Source organism: Pithys albifrons, chromosome 20 (genome assembly GCF_047495875.1).
Source record: "Pithys albifrons albifrons isolate INPA30051 chromosome 20, PitAlb_v1, whole genome shotgun sequence".
Lineage (NCBI taxonomy): Eukaryota > Metazoa > Chordata > Aves > Passeriformes > Thamnophilidae > Pithys > Pithys albifrons.
The window spans coordinates 2,075,947-2,095,844 of record NC_092477.1 but is presented as its reverse complement, the minus strand read 5'-3'; the positions used below and the strand labels follow the sequence as shown (position 1 = coordinate 2,095,844).

Genomic DNA, 19,898 nt, shown 5'->3' with positions numbered 1-19,898 from the left:
GCTGGGACTTGGTGTAGAGGTTCTGACCCCCAGATCTATCCCAGGTTGGTACTGGGACTGGGACTGGGACTGGGACTGGAAATGGCCACCCTGTTCCTGTGGCTTGGAGTAATTTTGGGCTGTTCTTGGGGTGTACATGAGTTTCACACCCTGCCATGAGGTGAGCATGGGGTTTTCAGTGCCAGCCCCCATGCCCTAAAACCATTGTGACTCTGCAGACTGCCATGGGGCTTTGTCCTCCCAGGGGTGTTCCAAGGCCCGGAATGTGTCAGCACAAGGACTGCAGCCACCTCCCATATCTTGGTGCAGCAAGTGTCCCCACTGTGGGTGGAGAAATGTCTCTCCCCTTCACAGAAATTCTTCAGCTGCCATGCTCCACTGCCACCAGAAGCACCCATCTCTGGGGGTGCCTATGGAGACCTGACCTCTGATTCACCCCAGGTGGGGCAAAGACTTGCAGGTGCAGTGGAATTTTTGGCTCCTTCATTTTGACAGGTTTCTCTTCCCGACCCCAAAGAAATGGACAAGCATAGCAACATCCTGGTTTGGCTTGTTTTGGGGAGAACAATGGATGGGGCTTGGCTCTGGAGGAATGGAAGGCTGCTTGGCTGGAGGGATGGCTGGAAAGGGCTGGGGAGGCATCACTGGGGACATGGAAGAGTGGAGGAATGGGGAAATAAGACCTGTCTAGGAGGGATGGGGAATAGAAGCATGAGAGGATGGATGGGTAAGGGATGGGTAGAAGAATGGAGAGAGACAAAACTGGAGACCTGGAGGGATGATGGGCTGAGTGATGGTTGGGACAACTGTTTGAATTGGAAATTCCTCATTCAGCCTGAATCCAATAGTGTTCTGTGGTTGGGAGTGGTCCCTGAGGGCAGGCCAAGGAGAGCAGCACATCCAGCAGTACTGTCACACCATGGCAGATCTCAGCCCAGCAGAGCTGGTCGTGTCCTCCTGCCACTTTTTAGGAAGAGGCTCCCCAGAAGGGAGATGCATTTATGAGGCAGTGGAGGCTGAGCCTTCACATGGGGCCCTCAACCCTTGGGGCTAATGGTTTGTGCTCTGAAACATGAATGCAAAACAAGCAGATCCTGGCTCCAAATGAATTCTGCAGCCAAGGAGAGTCTCTACCTGGAAGTGGACAACTCTGCAGCCTCCTCTCACCCCAAGACTGAACTGGAATCTCAGTCCTTGTTTTCTCTAGCTGAAAAATCCCTTCTTACCCATGTCCAGTCCCCAGCAATGTTCTCAAACACAATGCAGTTCCATAGACAAACTCTGAACATGCCGAGCCATCTCTCAGGTTTCCTTCCCTGGACCAGACCTTTGCAAACACACCTCTGTGTGCTCAGGGAACTCTCAATGTGATGTCTCAGTGTGATCATCACTCTGCCAGCTGGAGCAGGAGCTGGATGGCAGCTCTCTGGACTCCTGATTTCCTTTAGTTACATCTAAAACACTTGGTTACCCAGAGACTGAAGGGCTTTCACAGGAGTGGAGGAGCTAGAGGCTCCCCTTCCCTTGGTGCCCCATTCCATGCCCAGCCTGCCCCATTGAGAGGAGTCAGGTCTTCCAGCAGTCCAGCACCTTCGGGGAACTGACAGGTGCTGTGGGACTTCCTGGGATCTCTTCCCAGATGCTTCAGTTTGGAGGTCCCATTTGGGAGACCCCAATCCCAGGCTCAGGGGCCTGGGACACCCTGAGTCCCTGCAGGAAGAGAGGTGCAGTGTAGCCTGAGGCTGCGGGTGCAGGGGGGTGCTGGCTCAGCACCTGTCATCCAGCCTGTGCCCATGACCTGAAGAGCACAGAGCAGCCCTGGCCTCATTCCACGCTGTCAGAATCAGGCCCTTGACCCCCAGCACAGTGCCTGGACAGGGAGCCTGTCCCCACATTTCACCCTGCTCACATTCACAGCTACAGTGACAACTCTGAGCCGCCCCTGTCCCATTTTCCACTCACTGCTCCCCCTCATTCAAGCCTCTATCCTTTTAAGCTATTTTTCCCCCTCATATTCATTTCCCTGACGCCTCGATCCTTTTCTCCTGCCTAGCCCCTCTCCCGAGCAGCTGCTATGCTAATAAGCATGAGGCAGAAAAGGGAGCAAGCCTTTGCAGGGCTGGGGAGGAGAGAAAGACCCCAGAGCCCTCCAAATGCTAAATAAATCCAAAGCTGGAGCAGCATCACTGAACAAAGAGGCCTGGCCTCCCCCCTCTCTTCCCCTCTTCCCAATTCCACCTTTTCACATTCAAATCCATTAAACAGTGAGCAAAAAGACCCTGAGTATTCATAGCATTGCATTAAAGAGAAAGCCCCGTGGTCCCTCTCCATCGAGGCTGGGCGGAGGGAAGGGCTCTCCATCCCCTCTGGGCCAGGAATCGAACGGCTCCGGCCTCGGCTCAGCAGAGGGAGGACAAAAGTGCCTGGCATCGCACAGGGAGAGTAGTTGCCTCACCCCTGAGTTCCAGGGTTTTTTTCCCCACATGAGACCCTTGGACTTCTCTTTTGGGATAGAGCCCCTGGTTCCCACAGGCAGCATGGGCAGCTGCTGGGGGCTGCCTGAGAATCTGAGGTTTCAGCAAGGTGGGGACTGCTCTGTCTCTTGCCTGTTGACAGTGCTGGGGAGTGCTATGGCAATGACAGGGCAATGGGGACACCCACACTTGAAGATCCCTCCCAAGCAAACCCCAAAGGCATGTCTCTTGGTCTCAGTGAAGGGTGAGTGCAGGGCCAGGCACAGCTGAGGGTCACTGCAACGTGGCCACCAGCCCCTGAGCGAGGACCAGCCACTGCTGCCTCACTACAGTTGGTGCCTGTCCAGCATGGTGAGTTGCCTTAGTCTGATACAGAGGTCTCTTATGCCAAAATTGACACTTTCCTACACATTTTGCCCTAACATCAGAGTAGCTTTTCAGTGTAAAGACCTTAGATCTCGTTCCCTGAGCAGGAGACAGGGATGGAGGTTGACATGTAGTTGGTTCCATGTTGACTTCTGAGGCTGGTGGTGGGATGCCTGAGAGGACGTGACTCTTCTCTGGAGAAAGAACAGGGAGGCATTTTCTTCTTCCTGCCTGCACAGCTTGGTCAGTGGGGTGAGATTCAGCTCTGCTTCTGGTGTGTCCATCTGAGATGGCATCTGGGTTCCGCTGTGGAAGCAGGAGAGGGATGGCAGCACTTACACCTAAGCTCCTTTTGCTGCTTGAGTTGTCCTGGCCTGTCTTGTCTGGCCTCTGCCCCAGGTTCTGGAGGCCATCCCAGGTGTCCTGGACACCCTGACACATCTCAGCTGGAACATGGTGCTGTCTTTTGGTGCCTGAATCCTGCTCTGAAGTCATACAATGAAGAGTCTGGAAGGTGATCCAGGCTGCCCTGACAGGCCACCTTCATGTGTTCAGCCATATCCCACCTAGGGCTCCTGCATTCATATTCATGTGTCACCAGGGCTCCATTCTGAGCACTTCAGGTTCTGCACAGCTTTGGGGTGCATGAGGGACCAGGCCAGTAAGAGATCTAGATCAGAAAATGGAGAGAGGTGAGACAACCCTCAGGAAACCTAAAATGGGTTTAACCACTACATGGGACATGGGATACAGGAGCTCAGCCCCTGGCCCTGCAGCGCAGGACCCCAAAGCTGCATGCACAGTGCCCTGAGTGTGTCCCTGCATGGGACACAGATCCCCAGCTCACTGAGTTGTTCCTCACACTGTGGGTCCCTGGGGTGCCTTCACAGCTGATGCTACAGGGGTTGATTTACCCCATCCTCATGCCCCAGTGCAGGCCACCAGCTCCTCAGGCTGGTGAGAGTCTTGTTCATTCTGGGACCTCTTCCAGCCACACCAGGGATGTGTTCCCTGAGAAATCAGCTCTCTGAGGTAAATGTCAGCAGAAACCCAAAGAGGTTTCTGAGAACAACCTTCACTTTTTCTGTGAAGGAAACCAGTCTCATCCTCAGATTCCCAATGCATGGAGAAGGTCCATATCTTGAAGAACTCATATGTGCAAACACTGTAGATTGACCCAGCATGTCAATAACAAGGTGGAGCTGTGCTGCTCCAGTTTCTGTGGAGTGGTCTTACCCTGGCAAGGAAGTGTCCTTGGTTGGCCCAACATGGCCCTTAGGGGCTTCTTATTCCCAGTGTGACCCCAAGCCCATCCAATATCTCACTCAGCTCCAGCTCTTCCCAAAGAGCAGCTCTAGCAGTGAATCCACCTGCCCCAGACCTGCCCTCAGAACAGCCCAAAGACCAGTGTGTGATGATCCTTTTGCACCCCAAACTGCATGGCCCAAGAAGGTGCTGAGAAGGGTAGAGAACATCATGGATTTTTGGGAGGTCTTCCATGAGACAACGTGGTTAATGAGCAATGGGGCACCACCATCTCTCCCAAAAGGCTGTAAGTGCTCCAGCCCTTCTCTGGGGCTAACAGACCCAACTCCGCTGCAGGCTCTCGCCTTCCTCTGAGCTCTGATGCCTCCAGCCCTGCAGGATAAGGCCCACAGCTCTGCTGGGGTGAGGGCTGTGAACACCCCAAAGACACAAATAGCCCCACATTGCTCCCAGACTGGTCCAAGGGATGTCCCAGCTGCTTCCTTATCCTCGTGGGGCTGGCTGGGGACATTGTGTCCCGGCCTGGATGGGCTGACCCAAGGGACCTGTATGCACCCTGGCACCACTGTCCTCCATCGTGGCTGCACCCCAAGGGGCTGCAGTGTGGTGGGACCATCCTGGGCAGGTCTACCTGCAGCAGCAGGTGGGATGGTGGTCCAGGGCATCCCTTCGAGGGGTTGGCTGGGGAGAAAGGTCCCTGCTTAGCAATGCAGGAATGCAGGTCGGGCTGAATAAGGCGGAGGCGGGTCTGATCTGGTGCCCCACTAAGCCCCCATTCTTTCCCAGCCGGTGCATCTTGTATTCAGGCTGCCTGCTCCTAAGAAGAGCGTCTTTAATCCTTCCCTTGTCTCCTCCATTCCCTTTCAGGCCTTTGGCCAATGGGAAGGGGGTGAGCAGCTCTCTGCAGGAAGGAAATTAAAAGCGAGGAGGAGGGTAGGGAGGAGGAGAGTGCGGGGAGGGGGACTTGGAAGGGGAGACAATCCTGGAGTGGAGATGCCAGTCATCGGGGTCTCAATAGCCCCATTCACCCTGCCCAGCCACACAGAAAATCAGGGTCACCAGGATCCATGCCCTGCCTGGAGACAACTGTTGCTTTATTCTTTTTAATTGCTGGAAAACGCAGAAAAGTTCACTTGTGTGTGTGGCTGGCTCCGGTGGGGGCTGCGCCGGGGGGCGTGGGCGTCGGAGGGACGGGGGAGAGCCCGACCCGCAGCGAGGAGGGACACAAAAAGCAGCCGCACGTGAGGGTGGAGGCTGCGACCCGGCGCGGCTGCGGAGCCATCTGTACGGCTGGGCACGGCGGGGCGAGCACCGGGACCGGGACACGGGAGTGCCAGCCCACGGCACGCACAGGAAGGGTTCCCGCGGGTTTGGGGCGGCCCCAGAGCCGGCAGCCAGGCACAGGAAGAACCGTGCAGACAGACACGTGTGGGCAGATGGGCAGGTGACCCCACATCTCTGGACATGGAGATGCCTGGGTGATGCTTCTGGCCAGAGTCACAGCAACCAGGCAGCTCAGAGCACATGGTGACATGGGTGTCCCACTGACATCCAACCCTAGGGTGCAAGCACATCTCCCAGATGGACATACAGCTGTGCCACCTTCACTTTGAGATGCTGCTCCAAATGCCACACCAGTTAGGTGGATGATTCCACTTCTGCACCCATACAGCCAGCCCCGGGGATGATGATCCAGAAAACACACATGCAGCCCCAGGATTCTGGGGAACCAGGTACCCCAGCCACGCTCCCTCTATACCATCCATCTCTCCTGCAGTTCCATGTAGCCAGATGTGCCTGAGCACCAGTCTTGGGTCACAGGCCACCATGGGCCATTGCCACCCTTCAGTACTGCTGCACTGGCAGCTTCCCTCCAGCTCTGATGGGTGGTGAGTGCCAAGGGACATGCTGAGAGGACATGAGTACCTGGGCCACAGATGGAGCCAGTGCTATCCTGCCTCCACCAGAGACATCTCTGTGCACCCTCTCTCGGGCCTCTTGTGAGCCTGGGGTGGTTTGTGCCTCTTGCAGCTCCCAAATTTCGGTTGCACTTCCCTCCCCAGTCCAGAACTGTCTTTCTTTGCTGTGCCCTTTGCTGAACACTCAACTTTTCTTTATGAAGAACATCAAAGATGTGCTCTCAAGTACTCTGTGATCCATGGGACACAAGGAAGCATCTTCTGAGGTTTTCCTGATAACCATGTCCCCTTGCAAGTCATAGAGTTACAGACTGGTTTGGATTGGAAAGGACCTTCAAGCTCATTTCATTCCATTGCCTTGCCATGAGCAGGGACATCTTCTGCTGTCCCAGGTTGGTCCAAGCCTCGTCCAACCTGGCCTTGGGCACTTTCAGGGATGGAGCAGCCACAGCTTCTCTGGGCAACCTGTACCAGGGCCTCACCACCCTCACAGAGAACAATTACTTTCCAATATCCCATCTAACCCTGCCCTCTGACAGTGGGAAACCATTCCCCCTTGTCCTGTCCCTCCTGGCCCTTGTCCAAAGTTCCTCTCCAGCTCTATTGGAGCCTCTTCAGGCACTTGGAAGGGGCTCTAAGGTCTCCTCAGAACTTTCTCTTCTTCAGGCTGATCAACTTGAACTCTCTCAGCCTGTCACTTCACTTCACCTACCCTGTTCCACCATCCCAGTCTACCCTCTTGGTTGGCATGGGGCTGGCAAGCCCAGAGCAAGGAGACACAGGGAACACCTGGGACACCAGACAGTATCTGTAGCAGGGGAGATATCTCCTGAGCATGAATCAAGACCTCAGCAGGTCTTCTGACCAGTTCCACCAGTGCCACAGGGTATTCACCATCCAACACAAGCCCAAAGACTTCCCTCTGCCACCACCACCATGAGGACACTCAAAAGCCTCAGGGTAGGAGCAGAAGCCCTAAGCTAAGGAGCACCCAGTGGGCAGAGGAGAGGAAGAGAAGAAGGAAGAGGAGAAGGAGGAGGTGGCAGGTTTGTGAGCACAGAAAGGAGACACACTGCAGAGCACAAGCACCCCATGCTGTTCCTGGTCAGAGGGGTGGCGGGATACACCACCCCCAAAGCCAGCTTACCCACCTGAAGCCTCAGCTCCCTCCTGGCACCTGTCATTTTAAAGCCATAACTGAAACTATTTCAAAACAACTAACTTGGCCCTGATCAAATGCCAATAGAGCCATTCCCTGGGCAGGCTCAGCTGGGAGCATCAGCACATTGAGCTGTCTGGGGCACAATCTGGGCCCTGGATGTTCAGAGGGTTTGAAGAAGGACTTGAAGCAGAGGAGAAGAGTGTTGAGCCCTGATGATGCCAGAGGTGGCTCAGAAGCAAAGACAGAATTGGAAATGCTTCCATACCAGAAGCATGAAAGCACAAGGGTCAATGGAAAGCTTGGCAGCAAGTGATGGCATTGGGTCCCAGGACAAAGAGACAAGGGATGGTAACCACTGAAGTGCAGTGTTGACCAGGGTACTAGCTTGGTGGGAGGGACAGAGAAGGGGGATGGTTAGGAGGGGGATTGTATAGAATGAATCAATGTAGGAAAAAGCGAGTGAAGAAATTTTTGCCGGTGAAAATCCCAGGCTCTCATAATAAAAATTCAGACTGCTCACTGTGAGAAGAGTAAATTATCTGGAAATACTGAGAGCAGAGAACATGGGAGCTCAGCAAGTGGATCTGTGAGATCCCTCCCCACCATGTACAGACCAGCTTTGTCAACACGAGATGTAGAGATGGGCTGAGGGGGCAGCGAATGAAACCTCTGGGAGTGATGAAATCTACAACCCACAAACTACAAGCCACAAAGATGCTGTTCTGGGCCAGATCTGGAGTGCCTGGGACCAGGGTTAAGAGGTCCAGGGGAATTACCCCATAACAAAAATCACAACACTGCCTGGTTTAACAGTGCAGTGGGATGGCAGGGCCAAGTATATATCATAATAAGTTCCAGAAAGGGAGCTATGTTGAAATGGGCATATTATCAAAAATACCACAAATCTCAAGATCTTAAACATAACCTGAAGGGTGTTAAGTAGGGTATGAGAACCTGAGTAAAAGATATGCCCCAATACAAAAAGGAACTTGGGTGGTTCCACAACCCTTTCTTGGTTCATTGGGAGCCTTAACAAGTAACTATGTAAAACACCAATGTTTTGGAAACAGAAAGCTTGTGTAGGAGTGAATGGGAAAGTCCACAAAACATGGCAGTTCTGCTGGAAATGGGAGAGTGAAAACAGATATGCTAAACACCCTGGAAAAGGTGCTATACTGGTTGAAGAATATTCTTGGAGGTGTCCTATGCAGGGCCAGGAGCTGGACTTGGTGGTTCTTGTGGGTCCCATCCATTTCAAGATGTTCTGTGATTCTGTGATGCCCTTAAACTATCAAAGAAAGAAAGTCAACCAGGAATTAAGGGATTCCCAGAGGGTAACAAGATCTTCAGGATGATGAGGTCCCATGAAGGAGCTCAAAAATGAGGATTGTCATTGCAGAGCCTATTGACCAACAGTGGTGGGGTTGCTTCCTGGCCTGGCACATGTGCTGCAGCAGGTTGCTCAGAGGAGCTGTAAAAATTGAAGTAAACTTAGAGGAAGCCCCAGATGGATGGGTTCAGCTGCCCATCTGGATGCAATCCTGAATGACTGCTCCAGGGAACCCTGCTTGAGCAGGAAGGTTCGACTGGATGTTCTCCAGTTGTCCCTTCCAGCCTGAACCATACTGTGATTTTGTGTCTCCAGATCAGGACAGATGGTGTTTGCTCATGTGTGAGAACTGTGTGAAACGGCAGAAGTGCTGGCTGTGTGTGGGACCACTCCTCACAACTGGACAGGGGCTGGCAGACAGGGAAGTTCTCAGCTGTGAAAATACGGTGCTGGGAGCTAAAAAATGAAGATTCCCATTGCACAGCCTGTATGGGACTGCTTAGAATGTGGTTGAACACAGAGGTGAGGAGAAGCTGGCAAGGCTCCAGCAAGGAGGGACCCCATCTCAAAACAGAGGATCCAGAGGACGTCATCTGTCTGGGCTGTCAGAAAGTTTCTGATGAGACTGCACACCAAAGGTTATTAAAGGAAAAAGCTTGCAGTGGGAGCAGAAGAAAGGTTCCTCCATGAACTGAACAGTGGTTAAGGATCAGAAGCAACATGAAAGGGTCTTCAGGGTGGAAGACAGTCAGTAGTAGAGGCCCCAGGGACCAGCCATTGGGACCGGTTTTATATCTGATGTTTTCATCCATGCCCAGGGGAAGCGAGTGAACAGGAAATCTTCAGGTTCAGGGGTGACACTGAGCTCTTCTGAATGGCCAAAGGCTGTGCTGATGGCAGGATGTTCCAGAGCAAAAAGGGCAAAGAGAGGGTAGGTGAGATTAGGTGGGGAGGAACGAAGGTGATGCTGGAAGTGAGAAGAAATTAGAGGAGCATCAGCCTGGAGCTTGGGAAAGGTAATAACTCAGGAGAGCTGGGAGCCCTCACTGACCAGTGACTTCAGAGCATTGTTGATGGGAAGCAGCAGCAGCCAAAAAAGTCACCAAAACAGTTGTGTGATCAAGAAGGGTGTTGGGAAGACAGAACATAGGAACCAGGAAACCTTTGTCACCCCTCAGCTTGGACATTGTGTGGTGGGATCTCGAGAAGGAGACAGAAGAGTTGACTTTATCTGGACCTGCTCTGCAATAGCCAAGGTGAGAGGGGACTAGAGAGACTGAGACTCCCCTGTTTGTAGAGGGGAAGGCTTAGGGAGACTATGAAAACACTTGCAGAATCATGAAGGTAGTGACAAAAATGAGCATGAAACTGCAGCATTCCAGCAATCCTTGGAGTTAGCAGGTGATAGGTTTAAAGATATAATAATTCTTTACATAGCAGGTTTGAAAGTCTGGAGTATGCTGCTGTGGAGGAAAAGGAGACAGGAAACACTGACAGGTTCAGGTAGGGACTGCTCATGGACAACAGGTTCATAGCAGGAGACTGAAATGACTGTGCAGGAATGACTCCTCTGACCCATAATCCAGCTGGTGGGGAGTGGGAAAGGAGGAGGGTCAGGCCTGTGTGAATTAATAGCATATCCTTTTCCCACTGTTGGACATCTAGTCCTGGTGGTCCTCACCCCTGCAAGAGTCTGCCTGATATGCCCCCAGCCCCAGGTCTGGGCACAGGGCCTTGGGACACCTGGTATCCCATCAGGTTCTGCTGCACCTCCTGCCCCCATTCCAGATCCACTGTGTCCCCATGAGGCTGCTGGGGCTGGGGCCTCTCAGTGCTGGTGGCATTAGGGGAAATTTAGTCTGCAGGAATTTTTTGCTGTTTTTTTCCCTACGTTTGGTTTATGTCCAAACTGATCTGATACAAAAGCATTTTCTGAACTTTCTAAATTGCCTTGCAGCTGCTCACACCCCACCAGCTCCCTGCAGGACCCTGCTGCCCCGTCTCCCTGCCAGAGCAAACCACAAGAGCATCCCACCTTGAGCACCCAGGGCTGCCTGTTGTGTCTGCTTCTCCCTGAGGCTGTCAGGCATGGCAGTGCAGAGCCCAGGGTCCTGGGCCCCGGGGTCCCAGGAGCCCCCTCCCTGAAACCATGTCCTTGTAAAGGCTCCATCACAGCCCTGTGCTCTGGCAGACTGGGATTTCTCCATCCCAGTCCCTATGAAGGTAGCAGTTCATTGATGCTGGCACGAAGCACCTGCAGTGTTGGGGTTGAGGATGATGAACAGGAATTAGGAAGTGAACAAGGAGCTGGGGGGGTGCACCACTTCCCTGGCCCTTATCAGCACAGGCAATGGGCACGGGCTGAGGTTTGCAGACAGTGCAGCAGCTCCCAGGCTGTCCCAGCAAGGACAGCGCCCATGGGCCTGTGGTCACAGCACACACTGTGTTTGTATGTATGGAAGAGGAGAGAACCAGGCTGGATGTGCCCAGGCCTGCAGCTTCCCCAGCTATGGCCCTTGGGAAGGGAGCAGCACCAGCACCAGCAATAGGAGAGAGGAACTGAGCAGCAGCCACAGAAGGACAGCGCATGCCAGGGTCACACATCCTCCTCCCAGCACCGGGCATGTGTGCTCCCAGTAAGGCTGACTGGTCCTCAAAGAGGATATGTAGGAGTGTGTCCTGTGTTGTTCACACCTGGCTCTGTTGCTTTTTGGGCACATTTACCCCCACAGGGCATTTCTGTGTACAAGAGCCACAGGAAGGCCAGTTTCCTGTGCAGGCAACATGTGGACAGCTGGTCCTGTTTCACTGGCTGCTGCCTGTTCCCTGTCAGCTGCCTTGGGACAGCACATGGCTCTGGCCACATTGCAGGCACCAACAGTGATTCCAGGGCCAGTTCCCACTGCTCATCACTGCTGGATCATACTGCATGTCCCTGCCATAGAATCACAGAACCATTTGGGTTGGAAGGGATCTTAAAGGCCATCTTGTTCCACCCCTCTGCCATGGGCAGGGACACCTTCCACTATTCCAGGTTGCTCCAAGCCTTGTCCATCCTGGCCTTGAACACTTCCAGGGATGGGGCACTCCCAGCTACTCTGGCCAACCTGTGCCAGGGCCTGCCCACCCTCACAGGGAATAATTTTTTCCTAATACCAATTCTAAATCTCTCCTCTTTCAGTTTAAAATAGTTTCCACTTGTCCTACTACTATCTACCCATGTAAAGAGTCACTCTCCCTCTCTTTTATAAGCCCCCTTGAGCTACAGCCTTCCCCGGTGCCCATCGCTCCCCAGACTGCAGGAAGGGCCGCTGAGGGGGCACAGTGGGACCATCCGCCCGCCTGGGGAACAGCAGGGATGGGAGCCGAGCACAGTGAGGATGGGAGCAGGGCACAGCGGGGCTGGGAGTGGGGCACAGTGAGGATGGGAGCGGGGCACAGCGAGAATGGGAGCCGGGCACAGCGGGGAAGGGAGCGGGGCACAGCGGGGATGGGAGCGGGGCACAGCGGGGAAGGGAGCGGGGCACAGCGGGGAAGGGAGCGGGGCACAGCGGGGAAGGGAGCGGGGCACAGCGGGGAAGGGAGCGGGGCACAGTGAGGATGGGAGCGGGGCACAGCGGGGAAGGGAGCGGGGCACAGCAGGGATGGGAGCGGGGCCCAGCAGGGATGGGAGCGGGGCACAGCGAGGAAGGGAGCGGGGCACAGCGGGGAAGGGAGCGGGGCACAGCGGGGAAGGGAGCGGGGCACAGTGAGGATGGGAGCGGGGCACAGCGGGGATGGGAGCGGGGCACAGCGGGATTGGGAGCGGGGCACAGCGGGGATGGGAGCGGGGCACAGCGGGGATGGGAGCGGGGCACAGCGGGGTTGGGAGCGGGGCACAGTGAGGATGGGAGCGGGGCACAGCAGGGTTGGGAGTGGGGCACAGCGGGGATGGGAGCCGGGCACAGTGAGGATGGGAGCGGGGCACAGTGAGGATGGGAGCGGGGCACAGTGAGGAAGGGAGCGGGGCACAGCGGGGATGGGAGCGGGGCACAGTGAGGATGGGAGCGGGGCACAGCGGGGATGGGAGCGGGGCACAGAGGGGATGGGAGCGGGGCACAGAGGGGATGGGAGCGGGGCACAGCGGGGTTGGGAGCGGGGCACAGCGGGGATGGGAGCGGGGCACAGCGGGGTTGGGAGCGGGGCACAGCGGGGATGGGAGCGGGGCACAGTGAGGATGGGAGTGGGGCACAGCAGCGATGGGAGTGGGGCACAGTGAGGATGAGGATGGGAGCGGGGCACAGCAGGGATGGGAGCGGGGCACAGTGAGGATGGGAGTGGGGCACAGCAGGGATGGGAGCGGGGCACAGTGAGGATGGGAGCGGGGCACAGCAGAGTTGGGAGCGGGGCACAGCGGGGATGGGAGCGTGCCTGTCATTCCTTGCCGCCGGCTGCCACCTAGCGCTGGAGCGGCCGAGGCAGCCGGGGCTCCGCGCAAGAGACCTCGGGGAGGAACCCCCGGCTTGGGGGCTGGAGCCCAGGGCTGCTGCTGCGCCAGGGGTGCTCCCCCAGCGAGAGCAGAGAGGCCGGGATGAGGGTGGGGTACCAAAGGTGCCTATGCCGCACGGCCACGTTTCCCCGCGCTCCCGGCGCACCGCGGGTGTCGCATGAAGATATCTGAGTGGAGATGTGCAGGCTGTCCCTGACGGACCAGTGCCACCCCGCAGCCTGCGTGCCCGGGCAATAGCGCCCACTGGTCCTTCTCCAAGTGCCTTCTCGGTGACTGCGGGGAAGCGGAGGGTGAAGGTCCGGTCGACTTTTGCCAGTGTGCCGCCGGCTCAGGCCTGCCCATAAATATTGGGGCTGTGACCGTCTGGAAAGGTGCTCCTGCCCTTTGCTCTGTTTGCAGTTTGCCTCGGGCTGTTTGGTTTCAGTTAATCATCCCACTAAGGCAAACAGTTCTGGGAAGGATGGTGTGCCCAGTGCTTCCTGCTCCTCCAGGCCCAGGGACCCTCCCTCCTGCACCCACCAGCTCTCTACAATCCCCCCCACTGCCGAGGGTGGCAGTGACACTCACCCGGGCCGTACACCCCCTCCCCCAGCAGCCCCCCCGGCAGGCTGGCCGGCCCCGCTGGCCCTGGTCTAAAGGTCACACTGCTGCGCAGCGAGGACAGCTCGGAGTCCAGGATCCCACCAGCACGCTGAGGCTCAGCGCGCTCTGAAGCCACCAGTCATGATTATTTGGGGTCTCCTTTCCCTCCTCCTCTTTGCTGTGGCCAGCGGAACTCCCATCGGAGACCAGGATGAGGATGTCCAAGTGCAGGAGAATTTTGAGGCTGAGCGGGTAACAGCAGCTTGTGGTCCCTTAATTCTGGGGGCAAAGGAACTGGGGGAAATTTTATTTCATTTTCCTCTAGAAAGAAGGGCAATAATGCCTATGCCCATGCCAGGCTGTGGGAGAGGCATTGAAAGTGTGGCAGTCCCTGGATGCCAGTCAGGGACTGCCAACATTGGGGTGACCTCATCCTGGAAAACCCAGGCAGGGTGTCTGCAGCCCAAGTGCTGGGTCAGATGGCTCCCACGGGATGTCTGTAGTTCAGCAAACAGGATTTCTGTGGAATGCAGGCTGCCTGGGAGATTCCCCACAGCCAGCCCTATCCCCTGCCAGGTTTCACATAGCCACAAACGTGTGCCTGGGTTCCAGTACAAACTGGGGGATGGCAGCCTGATGCCTCCAGCCCTGCCTGGTAGTCAGGAAACCCAGGAAAATCCTGCTCAGTGCTGATTCACTTCCCAAATTCTGAATCAGCTCTGGCCTCTACAACCTGCATCATCACTGCCCAGTTTCTCTCTGGGCTATGTGTATTTCAGCTCTGTAGAAAACCAGATGTCCCACTTGGGGGAAGAGGCCTCATGGTAGATACATCTGTTTCTTCTTCCCACAGATGTACGGGAAGTGGTATGACATTGCCATTGGCACAACCTGCAAATGGATGAAGAACTACAAGGAGAAGTTCAGTATGGGCACCCTGGTGCTGGGCCCCGGCCCCAGCACTGACCAGATCAGCACCACTAGCACCAGGCTGCGGTATGGGCACTGCTGGGTGTACTTGAGCCTCTTCCAAAGCCACCCTTCCCAGGGGTGCTCTGTCTCCCAAGGGCTGGGACAGGACATGGGAATTACTTGCTCTGGCATCACAGCCCTGGGGAGGGGATGGATTAGGCTCAAATACCCAATGACTTGAGCAGGGTGATTTCAGTGGTCATGTGCCATGGTCTTGGTGGCCCAAACATGACTTTCATGTCACAAACAGGGAAAATGATCACTCCAAGTAGCTGATGGCTTTCCTCCTCCCTCCAGGCAAGGTGACTGCACAAAAGTCTCGGGCGAGTACCAGAAAACCAGCACCCCTGGCAAATACACCTACTACAACCCCAGTGAGTTGGACTATGGTGTGGATGGGTGATGGGGAGAGACATTCCACAGTTTAGGTCATTTCCATCTAAAGTCTGGAGTAAAACCTGGGAGGAAAGGGCTGTTTCAGCACTGTCCCTGCATAGCTACAGGATGATGAGATGTTCTGGGAGGTCGGTCCTGTCCTCAGGGTCCCAGGCTGGGGCAGGCTCCCATTAGCTAAACTTCAGGAGCATTGGTGGCATCTCAGCTGTCTGCAGCCCTTGGCTTTCATCCCCTCAGCTAAAAGGTTGGTGAGCCTAAAGGGAGTCATGGTTGTATATGAGTCTGCTTCCCAATAATCCTGTTTTCTTTTATTAGGTGCCTCATTTCAGCCCCCACATCTGGAGCTGTCCTACACTGCCCCATCTCTCCCTGAGGGGCAGGAATGATGTTCCCTGTGTCTCTGTCTCACTCAGAATGGGATGTGTCTATCCAGTCCTACGTGCTCCGCACAAACTATGAGGAATATGCTGTCATTCTGCTGAAGAAGAAAAGCAGTTTTGGCCCAAGCACCACCCTGAAGCTGTATGGTATGTCTGACTATAGCACTTGACGGAGAGCAGGCTCTGGGGTGGGCCAACACAGCTCAGAAACACCACCCAAGGGTCTCTCAGGCCCTTTGGCCTTGAGGGAGCTGACCATGGGGGTTGGAAGTGATGCCTTGGAACAGCTCACCTTTGGCAGGGCAGACGCAGAGTCTCATGGCTCTGTTAGAGCCACATCAGGCAGTGAACATCCAAACCAGCATGGGATCTGGGATAAAGATGGTGATATCTGCTTGGAGGAAACCCAGGCCCTGAAGTGGCAGGAGATGCCATTTTCCATGATTAAGAACCATTAAACCCATTTTGTCCACAGCCTTAGTCAAGGCTGATCAAGAAGAACAGGCTGCCCAGGGAAGTGTGGAATCACTGTCTCTGGAAGTGTTCAAAAACATGTAGATTTGGTGGTTAGGGACATGGTTTAGTGGTGGACCTGACAGCGCTGGGTCAGTGGTTGAACTCAGTAATCTTTGTTTCCCTGATTCCATGTTGGGAAGGACCAGGAGGCTGGTATTGGACCTGCTTTGTAGCCACCTGAGCTCTACAGGTTGGTGGGGTTTTGGAAGCTGCAGACAGGCTCCCTCCCACACCAACCCTGCTCACAGCCTGTTCTCTTTCTCAGGGAGGGATCCAGAGTTGCGGAAGGACCTCACTGAGTCTTTCCAGCAACTGGCTCTGGAGATGGGCATCCCTATGGACTCCATCTTCATCCTGGCCAACAGAGGTAACCTCCCATGGAGCATGTGCCTCTCCTGTTACCGGACCACTCTGGCTGCTTCTACTTGGTTTGCCAGGCTGGGGAGATGGGGGATGGTCAGGAGGAAGAGGGGAGAGACAAGGGCTTTGGTAGCATGGCATGGAAAGGAAATAAGGCTATGCATCAGTTAGGATTCCACCAGCTTCCAGTCAGAGGGGTCCTTCCTGGGCTTTCAGGTCAATGCACTCACACCACTGTGCTGGGACAAGGGTGTAGGACACCCAGGGACACTTAAAACTCCTTGCTCAGCCTGGGGTTCAGAAGGGGTTGCTATAATGCAGGAGGGTGTGGGGATTTTACAGGGATGCAGGCAGGTATGGGCATTTTAGGGTGGTGTTTCTGTGAGAGGGAGGTGAAAAGCAGAAAGAGGAGAAGTATGTTAGGGTGAAACTGGGATGGTGTCCCCTTCCCCGGGGTCCTGCATGGGCATGGTGCTCAGTGAGATGAGCTCATCAGGACACCTCTCCTCTCACACTGCTGATCTTCTCTTCTGCATCTGGGCCAGGTGAATGTGTTCCTCAGGATACTGAAAGTGCTCCCCAGGTGAGTGGGACATCCAGGACCTCCTGAAGTGGATCAAAGCTGGGGACATCCTTTCCAAGCCAAACTTACTGGAGACCTGGTGTCCGGGGAGAGGCTCTGGGGGCAGAACATGTTTGGGCAGAGGCTCCACTGACCACCCTGGGAGCTGCTCTTCCATCCCTGCTGATGGGCTTTGTCTGCTAGGACTGGGGGCACAGGCAGGTGCAGGCTGCAAGGTGAGGGTCCTGAGGGCCAGGTGGGCACCTGGGTTCATTTCCAAGCAGAAGGCAACAACCCTATTTCTACTCTGGTTGTTTCCACGGCATGAAGATTGCTGGTGTCTCCTTGCTCTTTGCCTGCCTGTGAGTGTCCCAGCCAGGCTATAGGCCCCTTCTCCAGGGATGGGGAGGCTCAGCATCCCACTCTTCCTTCAGCTGCCATCAGTCAGCATCTCCCAGTTTCACAGGGTTGACTTTAGAAAGATTTTCCACAGGGGATGAGACTTTCATAGGAGAAACAGCCCAGCTGACTTGAGAGCAGGTAACACACCATGGATACACATCCCCAGCACAGGGCATGACTGAGCACTTTGGTTGTCTTCATACACAGCCTGTGATCATGGTCCCCATCCAGGATGAGCATAGGATCATGAGGTGTGGAGGGATCACAGCCTGCAGACCCGAGATCAATGACTGGAGACATTCTGGGAGTACTGAGGAGAATTGGAGCCTGAGATGTCTCTGACACAGCCCACCCAGGGCCAATGGGGTGGGCAGCAGGTCCCACAGGCAGGGGCTGATGGCAGCTCTGTGTTTCCTTTCTGGTGCAGAGGGCACGAAGAGCCATCCTGCCCCCCGAGGAGGGCTCAGCCGGGGGACCCCTGCCCTCTTACATCGGCAACAAGGAAGGTACGTCTCAGTAGGGGGCTGCATTGGGACCCCCTCCCCTGCACTCCCTCTGCCTGTGACAGCCCACGGTGTGCTGATCCGCAGACTCGTGCCGGCTGAGTCGGGACCCCGGGCCCTGCAGTGGGATGCTCTCCCGTTTCTTCTACAACTCCTCCTCCATGGCCTGTGAAACCTTCCTCTACGGAGGCTGTCTGGGCAATGGCAACAACTTCTACTCAGAGAAGGAGTGCCTGCAGGCATGCCGGACCGAGGGTGAGCAGCAGCTGGGACAATGCCAGCCAGGCCAGGCCACGGAAAGCACCTCTGCTGAGGCACCAGGAGGGATCTGAGCATGGAAGGTGGGAGGTGTGGGATACTGAACCTCTTGCCTCACACAGCCCTATCCCACAGCTGCCTGCAGGCTGCCCATCATGCCAGGTCCCTGCCAGGCACCGGTGACACGCTGGGCCTTTGACGCCACTCAGGGCAAGTGCATCACCTTCAGCTACGGGGGCTGCAAGGGCAATGGGAACCAGTTCTACTCGGAGAAGGAGTGCAAGGAGTACTGTGGGGCTCCTCTGCTTGCAGGTACTCCTGTTGTCCACCCACTGCCCACCTCTGTGCCAGGGAAGCCACGGCAGAAGCCTTGCACCACCTCCTATCCTGCATTGGGTCTGCCAGGGGTGGAGACAGGGCTGTCCTGGCTCTGGGATGGGGGTGTCCTGGGTCTGGATGGGTCTATCATGGGCCTGGGATGGGTTTGTCATGGGTCTGGAATCGTTCTCGGTTTTGTGTTGTGCCTGGGCTGGATCAGTCTGGGTCTGGATGGATCCAGGATGGGTGTGTCCTTGTCCTGGGATGAGTTTGTCATGGATCCATTTATAGGGATGGGACAGTTCTGTGCTGTGTTGGGAATATGGCCATTAACCCACAGGCATAGTGGGGCTGGACAGGCTGCAGATGTGCTGAAGCCAAGACTGAACTTCAAAAGGGTCTTGATGAAATGGGGAAGGGCTCTGAGCAGGCTGGAGTGCAATGGGGAGCAGAGGCAACAGCCCTTGGGCTGAAAGATTGGGCAGGGATGCAAAGGCCCTGACACCAAATAAGGACCAAACCAGGGTGTATCCTCTGTCCAACACCTGCCAGACCCCCCAGCTCAGTGCAGGGGTTTCCATCCTGAACCTCCTTGGGAGACACAATGGGCACTGCTCAGCCCTCAAAGGAAGCGGCAAAGCAGGTCCATGCCAGAGGAAATCTTCCCTCAGAGACAGGGGACTGAAGGGTCTTTCACCACAGCCAGCCCTGAGCAAGCCTGCTTCCAGCACAGCAGGAGCTGGGGACTGGCTGTGACCCCACAGATGGGAGGTGGAGTCTAACATGTCTTGGGGCAGCAATATAAAGTATATTAATGCCACCATAGTGGGTGGTGGGACACGAGGTAACATCCCAGGACAGCACAGGTGTGTATGGAGAGTCCTGACTGCTGCCCCCCATCCCCGCTGGCAGGGACAGAGTGAGAAGCAGTTTCATCACTATCTAACCCCAGGGCCAGGAAGGTCTGGGGGGTCTGTCCATCACCTGCTGTGTCTCTCTGCTTGCAGAGGACGAGGAGTTTCTGCACCTGTCAAACTGATGCATGCAGAGGACAAGGGGCCAGCACCCAGCACTGCAGTCCCCCAGGACAGCACTGGCAGCTGCCAGCGGCACAGGAGGTGCCTCCAGCAGTAAATGTCTGTAATCTGACCAAAGAGCTCAGTGTTCAGTCTCTGCTGGTGGGAGCAGAATGGGGGGCAGGGGGGACAGGGGGTGCTGTGGGAGTCCTTTCTGGCCTTCCTGGTGGCATGTCCCCACCTTTGGGGGTTGCTGGGGGCTCCCCACGGAGTCTCTGCCCCATCCTCAACCCGCTGGTCCCCTGCACACAGGGCTGGGGTGGCCCATGGGGGCACCCAGAGGAGCAGGGGGTGCTGCCGGAGGGGCTCAGCCCCCCATTTCCCAGGGAATGGGGGGGGCTGCCGGGGGGAAGACAGCGAGGGAGAAACAGACTGTGTGCCCCTCGCTGAGATGAGCCATTGCTGCTGGGCCTGGGACACACAAACCTCCAGGACAGGGGCACAGGCAGAGCACAACGAGCGCAGCAGGGACCACTGGGTGTCGGACCCTGAGCGGTCACAGGAGGGCATTACAGGGTTAGGAGGGTCCCAGAGGAAAGGGGCTGGCACAGGAGGGGACCACGGGGA

General features: G+C 55.8%; 1 protein-coding gene across 1 annotated transcript; it reads left to right on the top strand.

The window, feature by feature from the left end:
* The first annotated feature begins 13,539 nt into the window (after window positions 1–13,539).
* AMBP (alpha-1-microglobulin/bikunin precursor) lies at window positions 13,540–19,409 on the top strand. The gene is made up of 10 exons (XM_071574307.1): window positions 13,540–13,840; window positions 14,442–14,584; window positions 14,858–14,934; window positions 15,370–15,483; window positions 16,118–16,219; window positions 16,758–16,795; window positions 17,604–17,682; window positions 17,767–17,934; window positions 18,073–18,249; window positions 19,263–19,409. The coding sequence occupies exons 1-10, from the start codon at window positions 13,730–13,732 to the stop codon at window positions 19,292–19,294; spliced, it is 1,041 nt and encodes a 346-aa protein (XP_071430408.1). The 5' UTR covers window positions 13,540–13,729; the 3' UTR covers window positions 19,295–19,409.
* Window positions 19,410–19,898: the final 489 nt, after the last annotated feature.